The 20,564-nt window shown below is 33.1% G+C and overlaps 1 protein-coding gene across 1 annotated transcript; it reads left to right on the forward strand.

Moving 5' to 3' along the window:
* Positions 1-2,596: 2,596 nt before the first annotated feature.
* LOC7457126 (somatic embryogenesis receptor kinase 2) lies at positions 2,597-10,309 on the forward strand. The gene is made up of 11 exons (XM_024605424.2): positions 2,597-3,103; positions 4,059-4,191; positions 4,289-4,360; positions 5,405-5,548; positions 6,517-6,588; positions 6,683-6,754; positions 6,845-6,957; positions 7,340-7,471; positions 7,550-7,891; positions 8,148-8,542; positions 9,728-10,309. Exons 1-11 carry the CDS (start codon positions 3,010-3,012, stop codon positions 10,040-10,042), a joined length of 1,884 nt encoding a protein of 627 aa, XP_024461192.1. The 5' UTR covers positions 2,597-3,009; the 3' UTR covers positions 10,043-10,309.
* Positions 10,310-20,564: the final 10,255 nt, after the last annotated feature.

Raw genomic sequence — 20,564 nt, forward strand, 5'->3', positions numbered from 1 at the left:
AGTTTACTTGGTCAATCCAAAAATAACTTAAATATCTATTAAAAAAAAATCCGATGATGAAATATAGAAAGAATAAAGGATGAATTTTTTTTTAAAAAAGGAAATGGAAAAAACTAAGAGGGGCTAAATTATAAAAAAAAAATATAAGCTTTACTGTTTATATAAACAATGAAGCTCCATAATGATTCTCAAGTCTTTTAGTATAGAAGTAATTTATAAGGAGTATTTTATTTTATTTTTTCATAAAAAAAAGGTATAAAATTAGTTTTAAATATTTTTTTAAAAAACAAATATAAAAATGAAATACGAATAGAGAGCACTTATTAGGTAAGGGATATAAAGTGCAGGTAGTGAGTCCAATAAAAAAAAATTAGATAATTACCCTTGTCAAAAGTATTTACAACCAAATGTTTTCGGTCATTAGCCCTAAATTCATCATCTTATTCAAATCATTTTATAGTTATCTTTGGTGTTTGATCAACAATAACATTTGTCATTATCCATTTATCCTAACCTTAATCTTATATTATCAATTAAATTTAAAATTATTAATTCCATTCCGGTTAACATTTTGTTTTTTTATTGGAATAATACATTTTAATTTCAAAGTATTTCAAGGTTATATATATATATATATATATATATATATATAAAATTGAAAATATCACTTCGACATACATGAAAACAAACATGACACTAAGTTAATGCCCTATAAGAATTAGGTTTGTAGCAAATCAATTAAAAAGAAAGTGAGACATTTTGATGCTTAAGTTAGTAAATATAAAAAGGGTGAAATAATATGTGAATAGAAAATGTGTGGCAGTGAAGAATAATGTTATATGTAGAACAAAAGAGTAATAGAATCAAGTGAGCTTGTCTTAACCTTTCTTCTTACTCGATAACCTATGATATTTATAAATATAAGAGGTCACACAAGCTTACCTGAAGGAGAGAAAAAAATGATGGGGAATATTTGCTTTCCTAGAATGTTAAGTCATTGGTTGTTATGTCATATTTATCATTGGAGAATAAGTTGGTACTTGAGAGTAAATATTTGATGAAAAGAGTGGCTAAGTTAGAAGAGTTGGTGCAAAGTCAGGTTTATAGATGACCATTAGTGAAAAGATTGTCTTGAGACAGGTTGAGTCAGGAAAGTAGTTATTATCGAAAAAGAATGGTCATTGCAAGTATATTGTTCAGTTAGATCATGGTTAGACTGATATTTTTCTTCCTTCTCTTTCTCTTCTCTATCTTTGGTTGAGTTTAGGATGAGGGTTGGTTAGGCTTGGTCTATAGAGGGTTCAGTTGGGCTTGGAGAGTAGAGGGTTTGGTTCGAAAATGAGTGTTAGACTGGGTTTAAAATTAGGCTCGATTAGACTAGGAGTGGACCGAAATTCAAAATTGAATTGATAAATTATTAAAAATAAAAGTGGAAACGCTTCATATTATTAGATAATAAGTTTTTTGTTGCACCATCAATTATAATTAGTTTTATTCATGAACACATTTTAAACTTCACCTTCAACGCATGATTATACATGAAATTCATTGTGTTGATATGAATCCCATAATACAACGGATGACATTGCTCACAACTATCCTCCCGTTTAATTTTTTTTAGTTTAACGTGGGTGTCCGGGCCAGCTTGCATGTACCTCGACTAATCCCACGGACCTTAAAGTTAACGACCATGTAAGTCTCCAGTGGCTATCATATGAGCAATCACAGGGCTCGAACCTGAAACCACAGAAGAAACAAATCTTTTGATCCCAAGTTTTTACTACTGAACCACCACTTAGATGATTACTTTTGTTTAATTTTAATTCTTACCGATAGATAGTGCTTGAAACGGTTTTATAATTATCATGGTATCATAAATATCATACTGTAGATAATCATGCGTATTCGGACCAAGAATGTAATGAGAGTTTCTTTGACCAAATCCGAGTTGGCACCATGGACCCCAGCTTCTTGTCCTTTGACTTTCAAAACGGAGTTCACTTTGAGTAAATTACTAGCTTGGTCCTCTGTTTCTTAAGATTCTGCAAGTTAATCACTCTTTTCTTAAAGCATTATATGTTAGTCCACCAGATTGACTGTTAATTCTTTTTTAAATGCCCAGACTACCAATCCTAAGGTATTTTTTGCTTAATTCACTAAAAATCAAGGACTTTTGGAGGGGAAAAAAATGAAATTGTTATACAAAACTAATGAAAGGAATAAGTTCCAAACAAATATACAACTCGTTTGGCATTGCGATAACGGTTTTTTTTCAAAATCTTTTTTATTTAAAAAGACATTAAAATAATAATTTTTTATTTTTTAAAATTTATTTTTGATATTAATAAGTTATAACGATCTATAAATACTAAAATTTTTAATTTAAAACAAAAAAAAATATATTTTTTTAAAAGTACTTTTCAACTGCAAAAACGACAAACGGGTTGTAATCTTAGAGGGATGCAATATTGGATCTTTAAAGATAAAGGGGTCAACTAACTATTTTGTAAGAACAAAAGGGATCAAATGATACTTTTATTTTCACCTTTTGCACTTCCTCCCTACCATTTGCATGCTTTGACTGGGACCCAAGTTGGCACTGCACCACTGCACGCCACCTTCTCTCCCCCCCCTCTCTCTCCATAGGCATAAAAAGCTTAACAACAACAAAAAGATACACTAATCCAATTCCTTGTTTATTTTTTAGCCAAAAAGTGCATTAAAGTTGAAGCATTTATTTAAAAAGAAGATTTTCAAGAATCTTCTTTCATCTCATTAACAAAAAATCCTCTCTGCTTAATCTAAACCTCCTTTTTTACATCAAGACTACTAGACTTGCTTTTGAAAACTACCCTATTATTAGTCTTCGTTAATAATGGTTTTTTCGGGTGGGGAGTGGAGGATTATGAGTGTGAGATTTGACTTCTTTTTGTGTTTTTAAAATGAGGTACTAAGATTTGGGTTTTTTGGTGATGTGGGTTTGTGTCAGTGTTCATTTTGTCAAGTTTAATGGAGAGAGAAACTGGGGTTTCCGTGGTTACCCTGTGGATGATCCTGGTGCTATTCGTACTCCCTCTTTCAAGGATCTCTGCCAATATGGAAGGTTCTTACATGTTTATTTTTTCATATTAATTGTGGTTTCTCTTGTTCTGAAATTTAATTGTTGTGGCCCTAGGAAATATGTGGAGTTATTGAGTGTGGCTGTTTGCTTTTTTATGTTGCTAGGTTGTTGACTGCAGGCTATATAGAATTATTTTGAAAAGTGAATGCGTAATTAATGCTTTGTTATTGTGTTTATGGAGATTGATTGGACTAGTTGTGAGTTATTTTCATGGTGTTTCAGTGACAGGATGTGCGATTAAGAAACTTTTTTAATTGGATTATGACAGGATATGTGTGATAAGTTTGGATTTTAGGACTTGTTATGGTGTGTGTTATTAAGTTAAGATGTCATTTTCATATCAGATCAAAGGGACTCTGTTAATTACCGTCATTAAAAAATTCCTTCCCCCCCCCCCCCCCCCCCCCTTTTGAGGTTAAGTTCTTACATGAGAAGCTTTACAGTGAAGGATTTGGTAACTCATTTTCTTTGAATGGGCTGAATGTTCCAAAATTTCAATTAGTTGTTGCCTCGGCTCAATTTTTGTTTGCTTCAAAGTGCTATGCTAGGTTCTTTTGCTTTGAGTTAGATAAGAAAGAGGAATTTTAATGCAGTCGGAGATGGGCTTGTAGCATACGGAGATTTAATTGAGGTATCTAGATTAGGCAACAGAAGAAATTGACTTGTTATTTATTTCTGTGAAAGTGATCCTCTTCTCATGGCATTAGATGGTTGAAAGAGTACATCTTCCCAAATTCTGTAGAACATAGTCAGGTGTAATGGGTAATTTTATTCTTGTTAGAGGATATCAAAGATGGTGAAATCTAGTGCTGATGTGAAGTTGAGTGACTGTGCCTCAAAGCTCTAGAAGTGTGCTTTATCTCATTGTTGCTTTTCTTCCTTTTGTTGATCTTCATCTCACAATTTTGTGATTAAAATTGTTTGCATCTGTACGCAGGTGATGCATTGCATAATCTACGGATAAATCTACAAGATCCTAACAATGTCTTGCAGAGCTGGGATCCTACCCTTGTTAACCCCTGTACATGGTTTCATGTTACATGCAACAATGACAATAGTGTTATTAGAGTGTAAGCAACCTTGTTTAATGAATCACTTTGTTAAAAGAGACTCTGCTTGTTTTATGATCTTCTATATGCTAAAAGTGTCATTTCTTGTCTCCCACAGTGACCTTGGAAATGCAGCATTATCTGGTCAATTGGTCCCGCAGGTTGGCCAGCTTAAGAATTTACAGTACCTGTAAGTCATCCTTAAGAGTGTTTATTATCTGCACTCTAATGCTGTTTCTATTTTTTGTGGTTAACTGCTTCTTCTCTCTATGCTTCTGTTAACTCTGAATTACATTATTTTGTGCATTCTTGATTGACAATTTTTATGTTCAATGTTTGCTACCTCTCTAATCATCCTTCTTTCTTGAAATGGATTCTTCTACGTGAATATTGTTATCTGTAGATATACATAATTGGTGATGCCTGTTAATATGCCAGTTGCCGTAGTATCAATGGCTACTTTTGTACCTGTTCTAAAAGTGGGGAGGGGAGGGGGGAATGGACATGGGTAGACAGAGAAAATGAAGTCTTAGGAAACATAGTTAATCTTCCTGATATAAAGTTGTTAAGTGGGGGATTTTTATATTGTACTTGCAAATACTTTTTTTTTTAGAAAGTTATTTTAGCTAATTGTTTTAACATGGTACTGAGTTATCACATAGCATGTCTGTTTAATCTTAATTGAATTAACTATTGAGTGAGTTGTTAATTAAGGTTGCTTTGATTTTAGAGGAGAAATGAATCCTGTGAATTTAAGGAATTAGCTAGTCCACCTAGAGCATGATTATCTCCATGCATTTAATGTTCTATTCTGTATTTTGCATAAATTTGGAGGTCATCACTATGTACAACAATTAGATTTAAAATTTTGAATTATGGAAAATTTTGAATGATCACTATTAATAACAACATTGAAGAAGATATAAGTTCAAACAACAGCTGAATAGGGTGTGTTTTGATGAGTATGAAGTACATTCTTTTTACTCGTAGCAAAATACAGACCACATAGGATTCTTGAGAATCTTGACTTCTTTTTGGATTATCTGGTTTAATGAAGGAACTTAGCATAATCATTATAGTATCCTGTATATAAGAGTGTGTGTGTGTGTGTGTGTGTGTCTAATATGTGCTGAATGATATTCTTTTCTTGAACCATCTTATTATTTTGTATTGCTTTAACATCATATGTTTTCTTTTAAGTTTTATTGATTTGTGATCCGTTTTTTTATGACAGGGAACTCTATGGTAACAACATAAGTGGACCAATTCCTAGTGATCTTGGGAATCTGACAAACTTGGTTAGCTTGGATCTATACCTGAACAGTTTCAGTGGTCCTATTCCAAACACATTGGGCAAACTGACGAAACTACGCTTTCTGTATGAATCAGCATCCTTGGCCTTGCCTTGTCTTATTTAATTATCTCTCAACTGAATTCATTGCTACTTTTTAGAACTTCATATATTTTGTTTGTTGGAAAAGAGTGCTTAGTACAAAGCTTTTTTCTTTTTTTTGAGCCACAAAGCTTAATCTGTTGAGAAATGTCTAGCATCATAATTATGTTATGATGAAGTATTTCATCCATGAGCAATAGTGAAAGGAAGTGGCCATTATTGCTTAACACAAAGGAATTCATTACTAGTTTTTTTCTTTATTTTTTTTTATAGAGTTTGGTTGTTTATTAGAAAGGATTGGTTAGGACAAAGATTAATTTTGTTTATGAATATCAAGCATCATAATTAGGATGCCATGTATTGTATTACACATTTCCCATAGCACACAGGAACTTCAATTATTCTTTTTTTTTTCCTTTTTTTTTTATTTTTTTTTCTGTTTGATTGTGCTTGCCAATAGTAAAAGTGGGCAATTGGCAGTGTAAACTCAAATAGTGTCATGTTGCCATGCATGTGAGACTGTTCTGCAGATTGAAGTGAACCGTCCTTGATATTGGAGTACCCTCACTTGTAATTATGAAAGTTAACTTGAAGGTTTATTATGTTTAAGGAAAGCAGTGAAATAGTCATTTATTAATTTTTAACTAGGGAACTTGGTATGTGTCATTTGCTGCAAGTTAGCATATGAGTAATCAACGAAGGACTCCATCGTGATTGGTGTAGTTTTTAAATTGTCCTTCAGGTGATTTCATGATTCTGTTTTCTGCTTGAGTAGAGTAGAACTTCAGGGCTGAGCCATTCCACTTTCTTTCCTAATTTTATTAAATTCTAACTTCTGTTGTGTGTGTTTGCACATGTGTTGGTTCCGGCAGGATTTTAATAATGAGTACTATATACTAAAGTGGTGGACATGAAACTTAACATTTTTGTTTTGCACGTCTCTGTAAGGATAGCCGACTCAACAACAATAGCTTGTCAGGTTCAATACCCTTGTCCTTGATAAATATCACTGCCCTTCAAGTCTTGTAAGCACCCATCTTGAACTCTCTTCTTTTTCAGCCATCAGTACTGTGTTGGTTATAATGATGTGATACCAACGTTTTGCAAATTTGGTTGCAGGGACTTGTCAAATAATCGTCTCTCAGGACCTGTACCAGATAATGGCTCGTTTTCATTATTTACTCCCATCAGGTTTTCTAGATTATAATTGAAATGTCCTATATCTGGAATTCTGGATGTTTAATATTGAACCATTAGCTAATTAGTAATTGCCTTAAACAGCTTTGCAAATAACTTGGACCTATGTGGCCCAGTTACGGGGAAGCCTTGCCCTGGATCTCCACCATTTGCCCCACCACCTCCTTTTGTTCCACCTTCAACTGATTCTTATCCTGGTAATCACTTTCACTCACAGTGAATATACAATAATATCATGTTATCATATTTTTCTTATTTTCAGCTTGATCATCTTCGTACTGTGTCTTACCATGGGAATAGTTGGCGTTTGATTTACTTTTAATCCACTACAATCATTTCTATAACTGCTCATGCATTTCAAGATTTTTGCTTTATTTTATGTTGCAGCTGCCACTTGTTGCACTAATAGCCTTGTTCTAATTACCAATTCTAAAAAATAAGTGTTTCTTTTAAGACTATTCCTATTATTGGGAAGTGGAAATTATTGTTGTAATGGCGGTTATTTTGAAATCAATGTGTTGAAGTGTGTTTTGTTCTGAAAAATTTGCTTTAGGAGACTGAACTACATTATAATTTCAGGAGAAGGCAACCCCACTGGAGCAATTGCTGGAGGAGTGGCTGCTGGTGCTGCTTTACTGTTTGCAGCGCCAGCTATTTGGTTTGCGTATTGGAGGCGAAGGAGACCACCAGAGCTTTTCTTTGATGTACCTGGTTTGTGTCTCACCTTCAAAATAGACTAGTTTTAATGTTTGGATCTGAGATGTTCTCCTAACTCTGTTCTTTCTCCAGCTGAAGAAGATCCAGAAGTCCACTTGGGACAGCTCAAAAGGTTTTCTTTGCGAGAACTACTGGTCGCAACAGATAGTTTTAGCAACAAGAACATTCTTGGCCGAGGTGGATTTGGTAAGGTGTACAAGGGACGCCTGGCTGATGGCACATTGGTGGCAGTAAAAAGACTTAAAGAGGAGCGGACGCCAGGAGGGGAATTGCAGTTTCAAACAGAAGTAGAAATGATCAGCATGGCTGTGCATCGAAATCTCCTGCGGTTGCGTGGGTTTTGCATGACACCTACAGAACGGTTGCTTGTTTATCCATACATGGCTAATGGAAGTGTTGCATCCTGTCTAAGAGGTACTACTTGTTTTTGGTTTCTCATTCTTTTAGGTTATCTCTGCTATCATTATGCTATAGACCTCATCCAACTGCTTTGGTTTACTTGTTTATGTGATTCTTACACTAAAGCTAAGCTTTAATGCTCATTCCAGTTTCTGCTTGCTGTCATATCTCCATTACCACTCTAATTCATTTATATCAATGGGGATTAAACTTAAAACACCTTTACTATGTGAAATTGGTACTCATGATCCTTTTTTAAGTATTCTTGTAGAACGTCCAACATCAGAAGCCCCTCTTGATTGGTTGAGTAGGAAGAGAATTGCATTGGGGTCTGCAAGGGGTCTTTCTTATTTGCATGATCACTGCGACCCGAAGATCATTCATCGTGATGTGAAAGCTGCAAATATATTATTGGATGAGGAGTTTGAGGCAGTTGTTGGTGACTTTGGGTTGGCTAAACTTATGGACTACAAAGATACCCATGTCACAACTGCTGTACGTGGAACCATTGGGCATATAGCCCCTGAATATCTTTCCACTGGAAAGTCATCCGAGAAGACTGATGTTTTTGGTTATGGAATCATGCTCTTAGAGCTTATCACTGGACAGCGGGCATTTGATCTTGCAAGGCTTGCCAATGATGATGATGTTATGCTACTCGATTGGGTAATGAATTCATGCCTTCCTGCTTGTTATTTATTAGATGCTTCTTGTACATGTGTTCAAACTGCAGGAGTTTATTTTGTAGTGATTACTGATGTTCTAATCTTGGTTCGACAATGTTAGCTTTGGATGTGTATATATATATATATATATATATATATATATATGTTAATCTTGTTTTGTGCACGGATGCATTAAATAATGCTCATGGCTTTGGTCAGTTGGATCATTGTTTCACACTGCTGTGCTGTCTCTGCTTGTTCCCTTCTCCTTTTTCACAAAACCATGCCCAGTTTTGCAACTCAAATGTTTTCATTGTGTCCTAGTTACTCTGGTGATTATATCCCAAAAAATTTTAGTGTTCTGAAATTTATTGAGTTGATAAGAAACAGGATTTGGTTTCTTACCACCTGTTATCTCTTAGCTTAATTTTTTTTTTTTCTTCTTAGGGTGCTTTGATCATTCAAATTCCTGTAAGGCTTGAGGGAAAGTTTGGAGACTCTTCTCCATGTCATATGTGTAGACTGGGCATTCTGCCTGAACTCACTATCTTGCCTTAAGAGAAGCCTTATATTTCACCATATGATATAAGAGAAGCCTTATATCCAGTAGACTGGGCATTCTGCCTGAACTCTACTATGGAAAGTTTATTTGGTTATCTCATGGAATTAGTCTTTAAATAGCATCTAGGGCGTAAACTTATTACCTTAGATAGCTGATTCAAAGGTAGTTGGTGCGATCATCATCATTCATATGGTGATTTGTGATTAATTTTGGAAACTGTCATCCTAGAATGCCTCTTATTTCTGCATTCTCTCTTATTTCCTCTCCAATGATGGCTCGCTCTTGAACTGACTCATCCATACCTATCACCGAGGGATTTGTTCAAGAGAACAGTATGAACTTAATTCTCATATGACATCCAAATGGGCTTTGACTATAGCTCATCTCGATTATAAATTATTTGAGTTTCATTACTCGTATAAATTGGTGAAAAATTCATGCCTTTAATAATTACTTTGGCTGCTGAGTCACAGCATGTGTGAGTGCCTATCTTTTTACAGATGCAAACTTCCTGCTTGTTGCTGGATTGTTGGTACACCTCTTTGATAATTCTCATACTTTCTCCTGGACTTATCTATGCCTCGAATGCTCGTTCACTGATCAAAACTTCTGCAAGTTTTGCAGGTTAAAGCACTTCTAAAAGAGAAGAAGTTGGAAATGCTGGTTGATCCAGACCTGCAGAACAATTATGTCGATTCAGAGGTGGAACAACTAATACAAGTAGCATTGCTCTGCACCCAAAGCTCCCCTATGGAGCGGCCTAAGATGTCAGAGGTGGTGAGGATGCTTGAAGGTGATGGATTGGCAGAGAGATGGGAGGAATGGCAGAAGGTAGAGGTTGTCCACCAGGATATTGATTTGGCCCCATCTCGAAACTCTGAATGGCTCCTCGACTCCACTGACAACCTTCATGCTGTAGAATTGTCTGGTCCGAGATGATCATACCTTTTCGATAGATAAGAAAATCCATGATTTACTTTTATTTTTTGTTTTTGCTATGCCCCCTTTTGCATTCTTGTCTCTAATCTTCAAGTTAACCCAATGTTGTCGCCTTAGGAATATATATTAAAAATCTGTGCATATGAATCTTTCTGGGGTACGTTTATGGATCTTACAAGGCAAACTGCAGGGCAGAAAGTATGAATGTACCGAATGCTTTGTGCTCTTTTATTCTTGTAACATTAATGTAGTTATTCGATAGCAAAAGCTCGTATGATGACCGATCGGAAAGCAATGCTTTATTTTGTCCGCACATTCTCCTTTCTTCTTCTATCCGGGGAAATTTTCCATAGTGTAAAGTTTCTTAGTGTTTTCAATCTTTGAAGTTATGCACCTGGCTCTACTCTCTTGTTTTTATTTATTTATTTATTTATTTTTATTATTATTATTATTTTTTGTATTAAGGGACCAAACGACATGTTGCCTGCGTCCGACCCTTTATGTTTTTTTGAAAATAAAATTGTGATATTGTCTGTCACAATGCAGTAAAATATGCTTGCTCCCAGCGGGAATCGCACTAATGACCTCAGTCTTGTCTCGCCTGCGCTAAGAGCAACTCCAAGGGTGTGTTAAATGAAAAGTCAAAAAATAATATTGAGTGTTGAACAAAATGTTAAAATGTTTTTTTTTTTTAAATACTGTTTTTACATAATTTTTTTTTAAAAATCAAAACTAGCTAAGTGATGCCAACAAAAAAATATTAATTAAATGCAGTCATGTAAAAAAAAAGAGAGACAACAAACTTATTAAAAAAAATAAAGTATTTATTTCTTCCTACTTTTTAAATGATTTTTTTCTATTGAAATATATATAATAAAAAAATATATTTATATTATTTAAAATATTATTTTAACAATTTAGCTATTTAAAATAACATTTCAGATGTTCTAACCATTCGGCTGCAACATGGTATTGGTATAAAATAATTAAAAAATGTATATTAAAGTGCTTTGATAAAAATATCCAAATTTTGCTAGTGATTTATTCTAGTGGTTTGTCTAGCGATTGAGTGCTTATTTTTATTTATTGATTACCAATTAAGTTAAGACATAAAACAATTTATTTTTAAATTTCTAATACACTGGATTTAAATCCTGCATCACGGATATAATTTTAGATTAGTTTTTAACATAGTAAAGGAATATATCAATATTATGGATGTCTTTTATTATACCAAGTTTTTTAAATTAGAAAATGTGAAGATGCTATTTAATTTCAATAAAATAAATTTAAAAAATAGATAAATTGATCAACTGTGAAATAGTTGTTAATATTAATTAAATACTAAATTGTAGCAATATACTATAAAAGGATGCAATTCAAAGAAACAAAAAAATTAAGTTTGAAAATTAAAGAAAAACAATTGGGTTTCTGGAAAAAACAAAGTTTGAAAATTAGAAAAACAAAACTAGGCAGAAGGTTCATTATTCATCTGAACAATAGTTGTCTCCCGGTTAATTAGACTGTAAAAAGATAAAATTAAAAAACAATTTGAAAAAAAAAAAACTAGACATGAGGTTCATTGTTCATATAAATGGTGGTTGCCTCCTAGTTTTTTTAGTTTTTGTTAATATCAAATAAAAAAATATAAATTACAATAATCTCTTTGAAATATTATAAAAATACAAAATAAAATTTAAAATAACTATTACTTAAAAAAAGAGAGAGAACAATACAATCTAAAAAAAAATCATAAAGAGAGGGTATTAATTTAAATTGAAATAAAAAAAAGTAAGTAACCTAAGACTTCATTAAACTTTTAATGGGTTTAATTGACTTAATTGAGAAAAAACTAAGTTTGAAGGCCTAATTTTAGTTAAGTTGCAAGTTTTGGGAACCAATTTTGAATTTTAATAAGTTAACCAGTCAATTTAGGGGCTTAATTGTGAAGAAAGAAAAAGTTTGAAAGCTAATTAGGAATTTAATTAAAATAATTCAAAACCAAATACCAAGGTGTAAAAGGCGCTTACATTTAGGAACTAGAATTGACGGAATCAGGGGTAAAATTAAGATAAATTAAAATTTTAATGGATAAATGATGGTCAAGTTGCACAATCTGAAAACCAAAGATCCATTTATAAAAGGCACGCGACTTAAAGGATTCTAATCAACATTTTTAGGGATGCGATTGTATGAATTGAAAAGTTTTCAAGTTAATGGGGGATTCATGCGCAAAAAATCAAAGTACATGGACTAGAATGAAAATTCTCAAAACCCTAATTTTTAGGGTTTAGGCTAGGCGACGTGTCCTTTGGGTTTTAATAAAGAGAATGAGTGACACTTCATTCAAGCACTGCTTTTTTTTTTCTTTTTTTTTTTTGAGAAGGTTGATCGATGAGCCATATTAAGAAGAATAAATATGATGTCTCTAACCATATTAGGAGCACTAATTGGCACCAAATATATGAGAAACAATTTCTCTACAATGATCAGTCATCTTCATCAAGCGTTTATATCCCATATATTTTGATGAACTTTATAACATCTCGTCCCCAGTCAGTTTCCTCTGCCTTAACAGATTCAAATTGATCGAGGGACAATCTTCCAATCAATGGATGTAGAGTTCTAGACCTCCAAAACAAGCATGGTTTATTCCCAGTCATCGATATACATCTCATCTACATGTTTAGGTATGTTAATGACACGTTTATATCCCAATCTCCAAGATTAATTTGTCAAAGTATCTTACCCAATTAGCCTTGACTGAAAAATAAAGTCACCCATAAAACAACCAACTTTAAGGTTGCTTTCTCATGATAGGGTTTATTTTATAGAGAACAGAGGGAAACCAGACACTACAACTTTTAGGGGAAGAGAGGGGGGGAATCTTCCATAACAACCTACATTTGGAAAATCCACCATGAAAATGGTGAATGGTTTTGTAACTTCCTGATTTTGTTTGAACCTATAAAATGAGGGTCTTTCCAAAGAAGAAAAAAGGATGGAGAGAGAGATTCCAGAGGAGATCAAGAGAGAAATTCTAGAAAAAATAGTTAGCAAAAGTGAGAAAATGAGAGGAAAAAAAAGGAAAATGAGCATAAGAATAAAATGTTGAAAAGGAGTTGGAAACAAGAAGAAGAAGAAAAAATATCTAGAAAAGAAGGCAACATTATGACTCAAGGTATATTACTTACCTTTGATGAGAAGGTATGACTCCATGAGCACACCCCTCATTAACCTCTTTTAAATTCTTACTAGAATGTTTATTGTTCATCTATTGTGGTTAGTTATTAGTTTAAGGACAATGTAAGTGTTTTGATGTATTAAATTATGTTTTGAAGTAATATGCATTGTTTTGAAATGTATGTTCAAGATAGTATTGAAAGCATAGTTTGATATTTTAGGATTGTTAACGTAAAGATGATTTAAATGACAGCTAAGTATGCTTTGATGTTTAAGTTAATCACTAGATTTGTTTTGATTTCATTTGTTGGTAAGTGATTTACCAAAACTATTATCATTGGTTATTTTTTTTTATTTTTTATGAGACTAGAGGTTTAAATAAGCTATGTTCATGATAATACTAGTTGAAAACAAGTGTCAAAATATAGTGACAATATTTAGATTTTTTGAGGATTTAAGGTTTGTTTGATTTAATTATTGCATTGCTTTTTTGTTTGTTTTCTTGAGTTTTTTATGGTTCAAACAAGTTACTAAAAGTATGTTTGAACTAAGTTGTTGTGTTTAAGCTGTTATTTTGGGATTTTAGTCAATTTATGGATTTAGAGCATGTTTTGGGTTTTTCTAGGTTGGTGTTTATTGGTTGTCAATTTGATTTTCTTGCAATATAAAGTTTTTGCTTGTCTTATATGTTTCTATTGAAGCCTAAACCTATACATGATTATTCTCTACTCGTATTTTGTCCATTTGAGGTTTGGTTTGGATCAACTGATCCTTAATGACTTTGAATATCTGGGTTATGCTTAAGGCTGTTAAATTTCAACTCTTGAAATTTATGGCATATATTTCCATTTGAATAAGTCTTTTGGCTTCACTTATCCATATTCTATCTCTCTATGCTCACTCATGATTTGATACGATTTGGTCTTTAGCTTCGATTGAATTTCTGGGTTCATGTTGTGTTCATAAGGATATTCAACCTAAATTTCTTGTTTGATCATTTTTATTTTTGTTTTGATTATGGGTTATGTTTATGAGTTTGGGCTAGACTGAAAAGCCCAGTCTATGTGATTGAGTTGGGCCTTCGATTTGTGGGCCAGACTGGGAAGCCTAATCCACGTGACTAGGCCGAACCTTTTAAGACATAAGACTATGTTTGGCAATGTAAACATTTGTCAAAGAAAAAACATATTTTTGGGTCATTAAGGTGTGTTTACCAAACACGCCCATAAGATATTTTTTAAGTTAGTGATTTTTAGCTAAGGATGTATTTGACAAACACGCCTTACCATTTTTTTCTAGCCTTATATTTTTATTTTTTAATGTTTTTTTCCAAACGCACCGTCCATTTAATTTTAATTAATCTTCATATTTTTTAGGAACCGTTTTGTCATTAATTTTAGGTATTTTATACCATTTTGGCTCCCTTGTATTTAATATTTTTTATTGTGAACTCATACATAAGACACTTTTCCGATATTAAATAAACTATTTTTTTATAAGAAAATCTTTCTTTTAAAAAAATTAATATATACATTTATGTTTTAAAATTGCATATGACCAAGTTACTCCAAAAAAATCATGTGTTGCATTTTTATCTAAAACAAATACAAGAAAAAACAAAATGCATTATATGATTTAGCATTTTTTTTATTAAAAAAAAACCAAAAAAAATCAAAAGAATATTTTCTATATTTTGCATGCCTCATAGACTTAGTAACAAGTTTATTAAGCTCATGGTGATTTGGCTTAATTTTCAAAAATATAAAAAAATCAACTTGTTTATTTTTAATATCAAGGATTATAAACTTATACGTAAGATGTATTCGTGATATTTTAAAAGAAATAAATACAAAACTGTGTTTTGGTTTTAGAATGGTCAGGTTTTATCAATAAAATCATGGTTATCTTATTGAGGTGGATTTACTTTGATCAATAGACAAACCAATGTTATAACAACACAATGATGCCTTAGAAATAAACAAACAAATGAATAGTGCAACTTACCTTAAGTGGAGTGTATTAGAGGTGATATCGTTTCCCTATACACCCCTAGTTCTCTTATCTAGATTCTAAAGACCGGTTAAGGTTTCTAATAACTAAAATATTAGGTGGCGACTCTAAACCTTTTAAACCATAAAAAAAGATAACTTGTTCTTCCCACACTACCAAAATCTGATCTAGAAGGGTGATTGTTACTAAGTTGTACACGTACAACAGAATGACAACTCAATTGGAGAGTTTTCTATGGACTAAGCTTTTTTGTTTGTCTGTTTGTTGTATATTAATTTGATTGGTTAGTTTATTTATTTTCAATATGTATTTTACATATATTGCTCATGCATTGTATATTGGATATAGATTAATACCTTCATGTATCACATGCTTTAATTTGTTATAACACACACAAGTTTCCAAGTTAGATGAGGGATTAACGGTTTGTCTTATGACCATCGGTCAAGGTTTAGGCTCATGAAACACCTAACTCATATATGAATGCTTGCTTGGTAATGGTTTGCATATATGCCTTAACTATTTCTTGCAATGCCCCTATACTATTTTTATAGTAACCGTCATTGGGTAGATCTAAGACTCTTAGACAAGGTAGAAAACTTACTTATATTTCACTTAATTACTAGAACTGCCTATAGGTAAATGCTACTAAATATTTATATTGCATTAAAAGCAAACCTAACCATAAAAGCACTACTTTATTTTTGGGATCCTAATTATAAGTGTTTTACCTTTGAAAATATTGATATGACACCTACCTTTGAAGAATATAGTAGGATTTTAGATTTTTCAAAAGATAGTTGTAAAGTTTATTCCAGATAGAGATTTAAGAATATTGCTTCTCAAGTAACCAAATTATTGTGTTTAGGTAAGGTTAGCTAGTGTAGAATAGCTAATGAAGGGTTTAGATGGAAAAATATTGAAGTCAAAATGAAGAAAAACATAGAGGAAGGAAAACTAGGAAATAAGATGTACAAGATAGTAGCCTTTGCCATATTTAAGCTAATTTTGTTCTAATCCGACATTAGAGTTACTAGTCTAGGAGCTGCAAATGCATTAGTAGAATATAAACATACTAAAATCAACCTTTCTGTTGCAATTTTGAAAAAAACCATGCTATCACTTAACCATTATGGGATGTGCGGAAAAGAAGTCATAAGATGTTGTGTTCCAATATTATATCTATGGATTGTTAGCCACATTAAGACCCCTAGAGATATTTTCAATATTTTTTTATTGTTCAATCTAAGACCGTTGGAGATTATTATAGATGAATCTTGGAAGGACTTGGATGAGAGAGCACAAGTAGAGATATATGTTGCATTGCCACAAAGTAACTTCAAATGGAAAACACCATGAATGAATAACATAACATGAATTATAAGTTGTGGTAGCAAAATACAGGTCTCCTTGATCTGGGTAACTAGCTACATTTATTATGCACCTGCATTGGTGACCAGACAACCTAGGAGAATACAATATGTCCCTAGGACTCTAGAGTTAGCTGATTTTACTAGTTTATTTAGAAATCAATTTTCTTTTAAAGAATTGGGCCTTATTAGACAAGATTAGAAAAGGTTTCTTACAGTAAAAAATGAAGAAAATAATATGACTGAATTCATATTTAGCCAAAATTATGCTATTTGGAGGAATGAAGGACTTTCTAAGATGGTTGAATCCATGAATCCCAAAACCTTTGAATATGAAGTGGGGCTTTCTCAGATAATTGAGGAAGGGCCAAAGAAAAAAATGGTCAGTAATGAAGACGAGCTGAGGAAAAATCCAGAATTGATCTCTGCAACAATAAAGGGCAACAACAACTTTTGAAAAACAACTTGAAAAGGAAGATAAAATGAGAAACTACTTGAACATGCAGCTAAAAGGATAGGATGAATAATTAACAGCTCTGGGGAAAGATCTTGGAATAGTATATGAATGGAAAAAAAAGGGGCTGAAATAGCCACATAAATAGCTAAAGGTATCCAAGATGAATTTGGAACTCGAATAGCCAAGCATGATGAATTGGCCAACAAATATGTGTTAATAGAAAAGGAGTTAGCCAATGTCAAAAAGTCAATTAAGGGTAAGATAAATACTAACAAGAAAATGATAGTCTCTTTGAAAAAGAAAAGAGACAACATAAGGAAGAAGTTAAACGCTGAAAATGAGAAAAAATGGTTGGACTGGATTAATATAGAGGAAGAAAAAAGAGTTCGATCACAATATATAAGGGTTGAGGAAGAAAAGAGTGCTAGAAAAGCTATTAAATATGATACTAAAGACTATAAAAAAAGGGCTAAATATTTAAGGGAGCAGTTTGTGGTGGTGCAATTTGAACTAGAGTTTCAAGAGGAAGAGCTGAAGCAATTGAGGGGCCAATACTTCGAGATAAAAGGGGAGCAAACATGAGTGTTAAGGGTGTTAAGACTATATTAATAGTTTTAAGGTCCAAATTAACTCCAAAATAGTCGAGCTTGACATTAAGAGGGAAGAGTTGCAAAGGGCAATGGCTAAAGTAAATTAGTTAAAAAAAAAGGAAGTACAAGTGTTTAAGAGAAGTAACAAGGTCTTAGTGTCACGGGGTAATTTTTCGCTCCACGAATAAACTCGTGCGGCAACCTAATCCCTCACTAGACTTAGCCTTCCCTCGCCAATCCCACTCGTGTTTGCCTAGTAACTAAGTGTTTCCCTCACCTGAGAGGTTTCCCCACTTTCCCAAGTTAGAAGACAAGCGGAATACATAAGTAGATTGCACAACACAAAGCACACCAAGAATACAAGAAGAACTCTCAACCTTTATTTATCTCGTCAACAAAGGATTACACAATGTGTGCTATGCACAGAATTCGCATGCTACACAATCAAGCTTACACACGTTATTTCCTCTCTATGCATTCCCTATCTCGTATGCTCTCTATGTCTACATTTAAGAGCATCAACAACTATTTATAGCCAAGTATGTGAGCTGCAGGGCACACCTATGATCTTCTATTTTTCAGAACATAGTGGGGCACTTTCTCCCCCATGTTCTCCATGATCTCAGCAGCTTGGAGAGCACCCCAGTTATGCTCCCACGTTCTGCCCCCATGATGTTGCCACTTCACCCACGTTCTACCCCATGATCCCATGATCTAGGAAGACCATGACTGCCAATAACCCACGTTCTGCATGCCCACCTGGCAGCCCCATCTGCCAGCTCTTGCTTCGTCAGCTGTTGAGTCACTCGTATGCCTTAGACAGTCTTTCGTCCAAGTTTCAGATCGTGCCAAGTCGAACCCATGACTTGCACAAGCCGTTGCGCGCTGCCAAATTCGCATCTGCGTGCAGCCTGCCAATTCCTGCGCTGCCGAATTCACATCTGCGTGCGGGTTGCCAATGTCTTCGCTGCCGAATTCCTCGACAGCCCCTGTTCTCGTCAGCCTATGCCCCTAACGAGTTTTCCTGCCTGGTTTGGACATTTCATCGTTAAGCCCATGTTCATCAACAATCTGCGCTGCCGATTTTCCTTTGATGAACCTACAGTCGCATAAATCTGCGTTGCCGATTTATCCCCCTGCCAGCACCCTTAGGCACTGTTTTGGACAGCCTGCCGAAGTGTGCACCTCGTGCACGTTTAACACTGTTACACTTAGCTTCTAATAATGGTGTCCTGATCACTGATAATATATTATTTCATGACAAGATAATATCAATGACATGACAGATTGAGCGAGTAACTCATTAAGCTGAGAGTTGTAATAACATACCACTTAGGTTAGAAATGATGTTGTGAATTACCGAGAACACTTGGATACAACTACTATTTTTATTATAAATATAACCAATAGAGGCATTGTCTTTTATGAGTAGTGATGTAAAATGTCTTTTTTTTTTTTTTTCCATTTTGAACTATAAAATATATATGAACTCTTCTTTATTATTATATGAAGGGGCTACAACTCACCTTTTTTTATCTAATATGTACAAGATTCAACCATGATAAGAACTTGGGAACACAAACACTTCAAACCTTAATAACCACATTTACAACTCCAAAATACCTTTAATTAGTTTAAAAAATAAAAATTAAATTGAATAAAAAAATCTTTTAAATTCTCGATCTATTTTTTTGGCACGATTATAGATTCAAACCAACTTCATTGAATACCTCTCTTGAAGATGAACCAATCAACATTAAAATTGATTTTTTTTATCACTGTAATGTGGTTGTTTGAAATTTTTTTTTTCCTAATGACTTTTTTTTTTTTAACATTTAGAGACTAAAAAATAATAAAAATAAAGTTTAAAATTGAAGTATAAATATTTTAAACCATAGAGATTAAATAAAAAAATTAAAAAACTGGATAGAACAAATTAAATTCTTGCACACCTTAATGATGATGATAATAATAATAATAAAAAAAAAAAAAAAAAAACATGAGAAAAGTTATAATATAATATGACGGTGGAGACTGGTATTTTCTTTGGTATTTGCGAAACTAGAAGAAGAAGCCGCCCAACCAGATATCTTTTGAGAAAGCCTCTCTACTCCCTATAATAATTCTTGTCATTTAAAATAAATCCTAAACAAAAGACACGTAGGCCAAAAAGCGTCGAAAAAAAATCCAACTAAAGCCAAAACTATCCTTGTGTGGCTTAGAACCGAACTCCCTCACCCAGTAAGAACCGCGCAATCTCCCTGCTCTCATCTTCCCACTTGCCACGTGTTCTCCCTCCCTCCACCCCTTTCCCTCCCTCCCTCCCTCCCTCTCTTTTTGTTGCTGTCGTCTTGACATGATTTCCTAGTTTCATGGAAAACTACAAAACAGTCATCTAACTGTATAGATACTTACATTTAGGTATTAAAAGTTTCTATTCGAGCACTACCTTAGTTGATTGGTCTCCCTCCGATTGCAAGCGGCAACAAATAAATTTATATTTATTTTATAATTCTTGTTACCCTGCTATCTAAAAAACTTGGAAACTTAATTGAGCTTAAAGTATAACTATTTTTTTTATATTAATTCTAGGTTATATCGATAAAACTCCCATGTTGTTTTATTTTAAATTCAAATTAGATAAGAAATTCAGTCAGAGTTTTTTTTCTTGTTAATTTCATCTTTTTTTTTTAATTTTATCCATAGACTTATTTTTATTAGTCATTAATATTATTTTTTGATCGGCTAAATTAATTGAATTATATTGGACCAATACCTACATGATTTAATTTTAAAACCGAGTTTGATAAAGAGTCATTTAATGAGGTTTTAAGGTTGATATATTAAATCGAGTTTAATAACAACGCTAAATAATTTTCTATTATCTGGATTTTTTATCATGTTCATTATTT

Source organism: Populus trichocarpa, chromosome 7 (genome assembly GCF_000002775.5).
Source record: "Populus trichocarpa isolate Nisqually-1 chromosome 7, P.trichocarpa_v4.1, whole genome shotgun sequence".
Lineage (NCBI taxonomy): Eukaryota > Viridiplantae > Streptophyta > Magnoliopsida > Malpighiales > Salicaceae > Populus > Populus trichocarpa.

Coding starts and splice junctions, on each gene's coding strand:
- LOC7457126 (XM_024605424.2), top strand. CDS start 3,010: ATGGAGAGAGAAACTGGGGTTTCCGTGGTTACCCTGTGGATGATCCTG. Junction 6,958..7,339: donor TTCAACTGATTCTTATCCTG/GTAATCACTTTC, acceptor TTATAATTTCAG/GAGAAGGCAACCCCACTGGA. Junction 7,892..8,147: donor TGTTGCATCCTGTCTAAGAG/GTACTACTTGTT, acceptor GTATTCTTGTAG/AACGTCCAACATCAGAAGCC.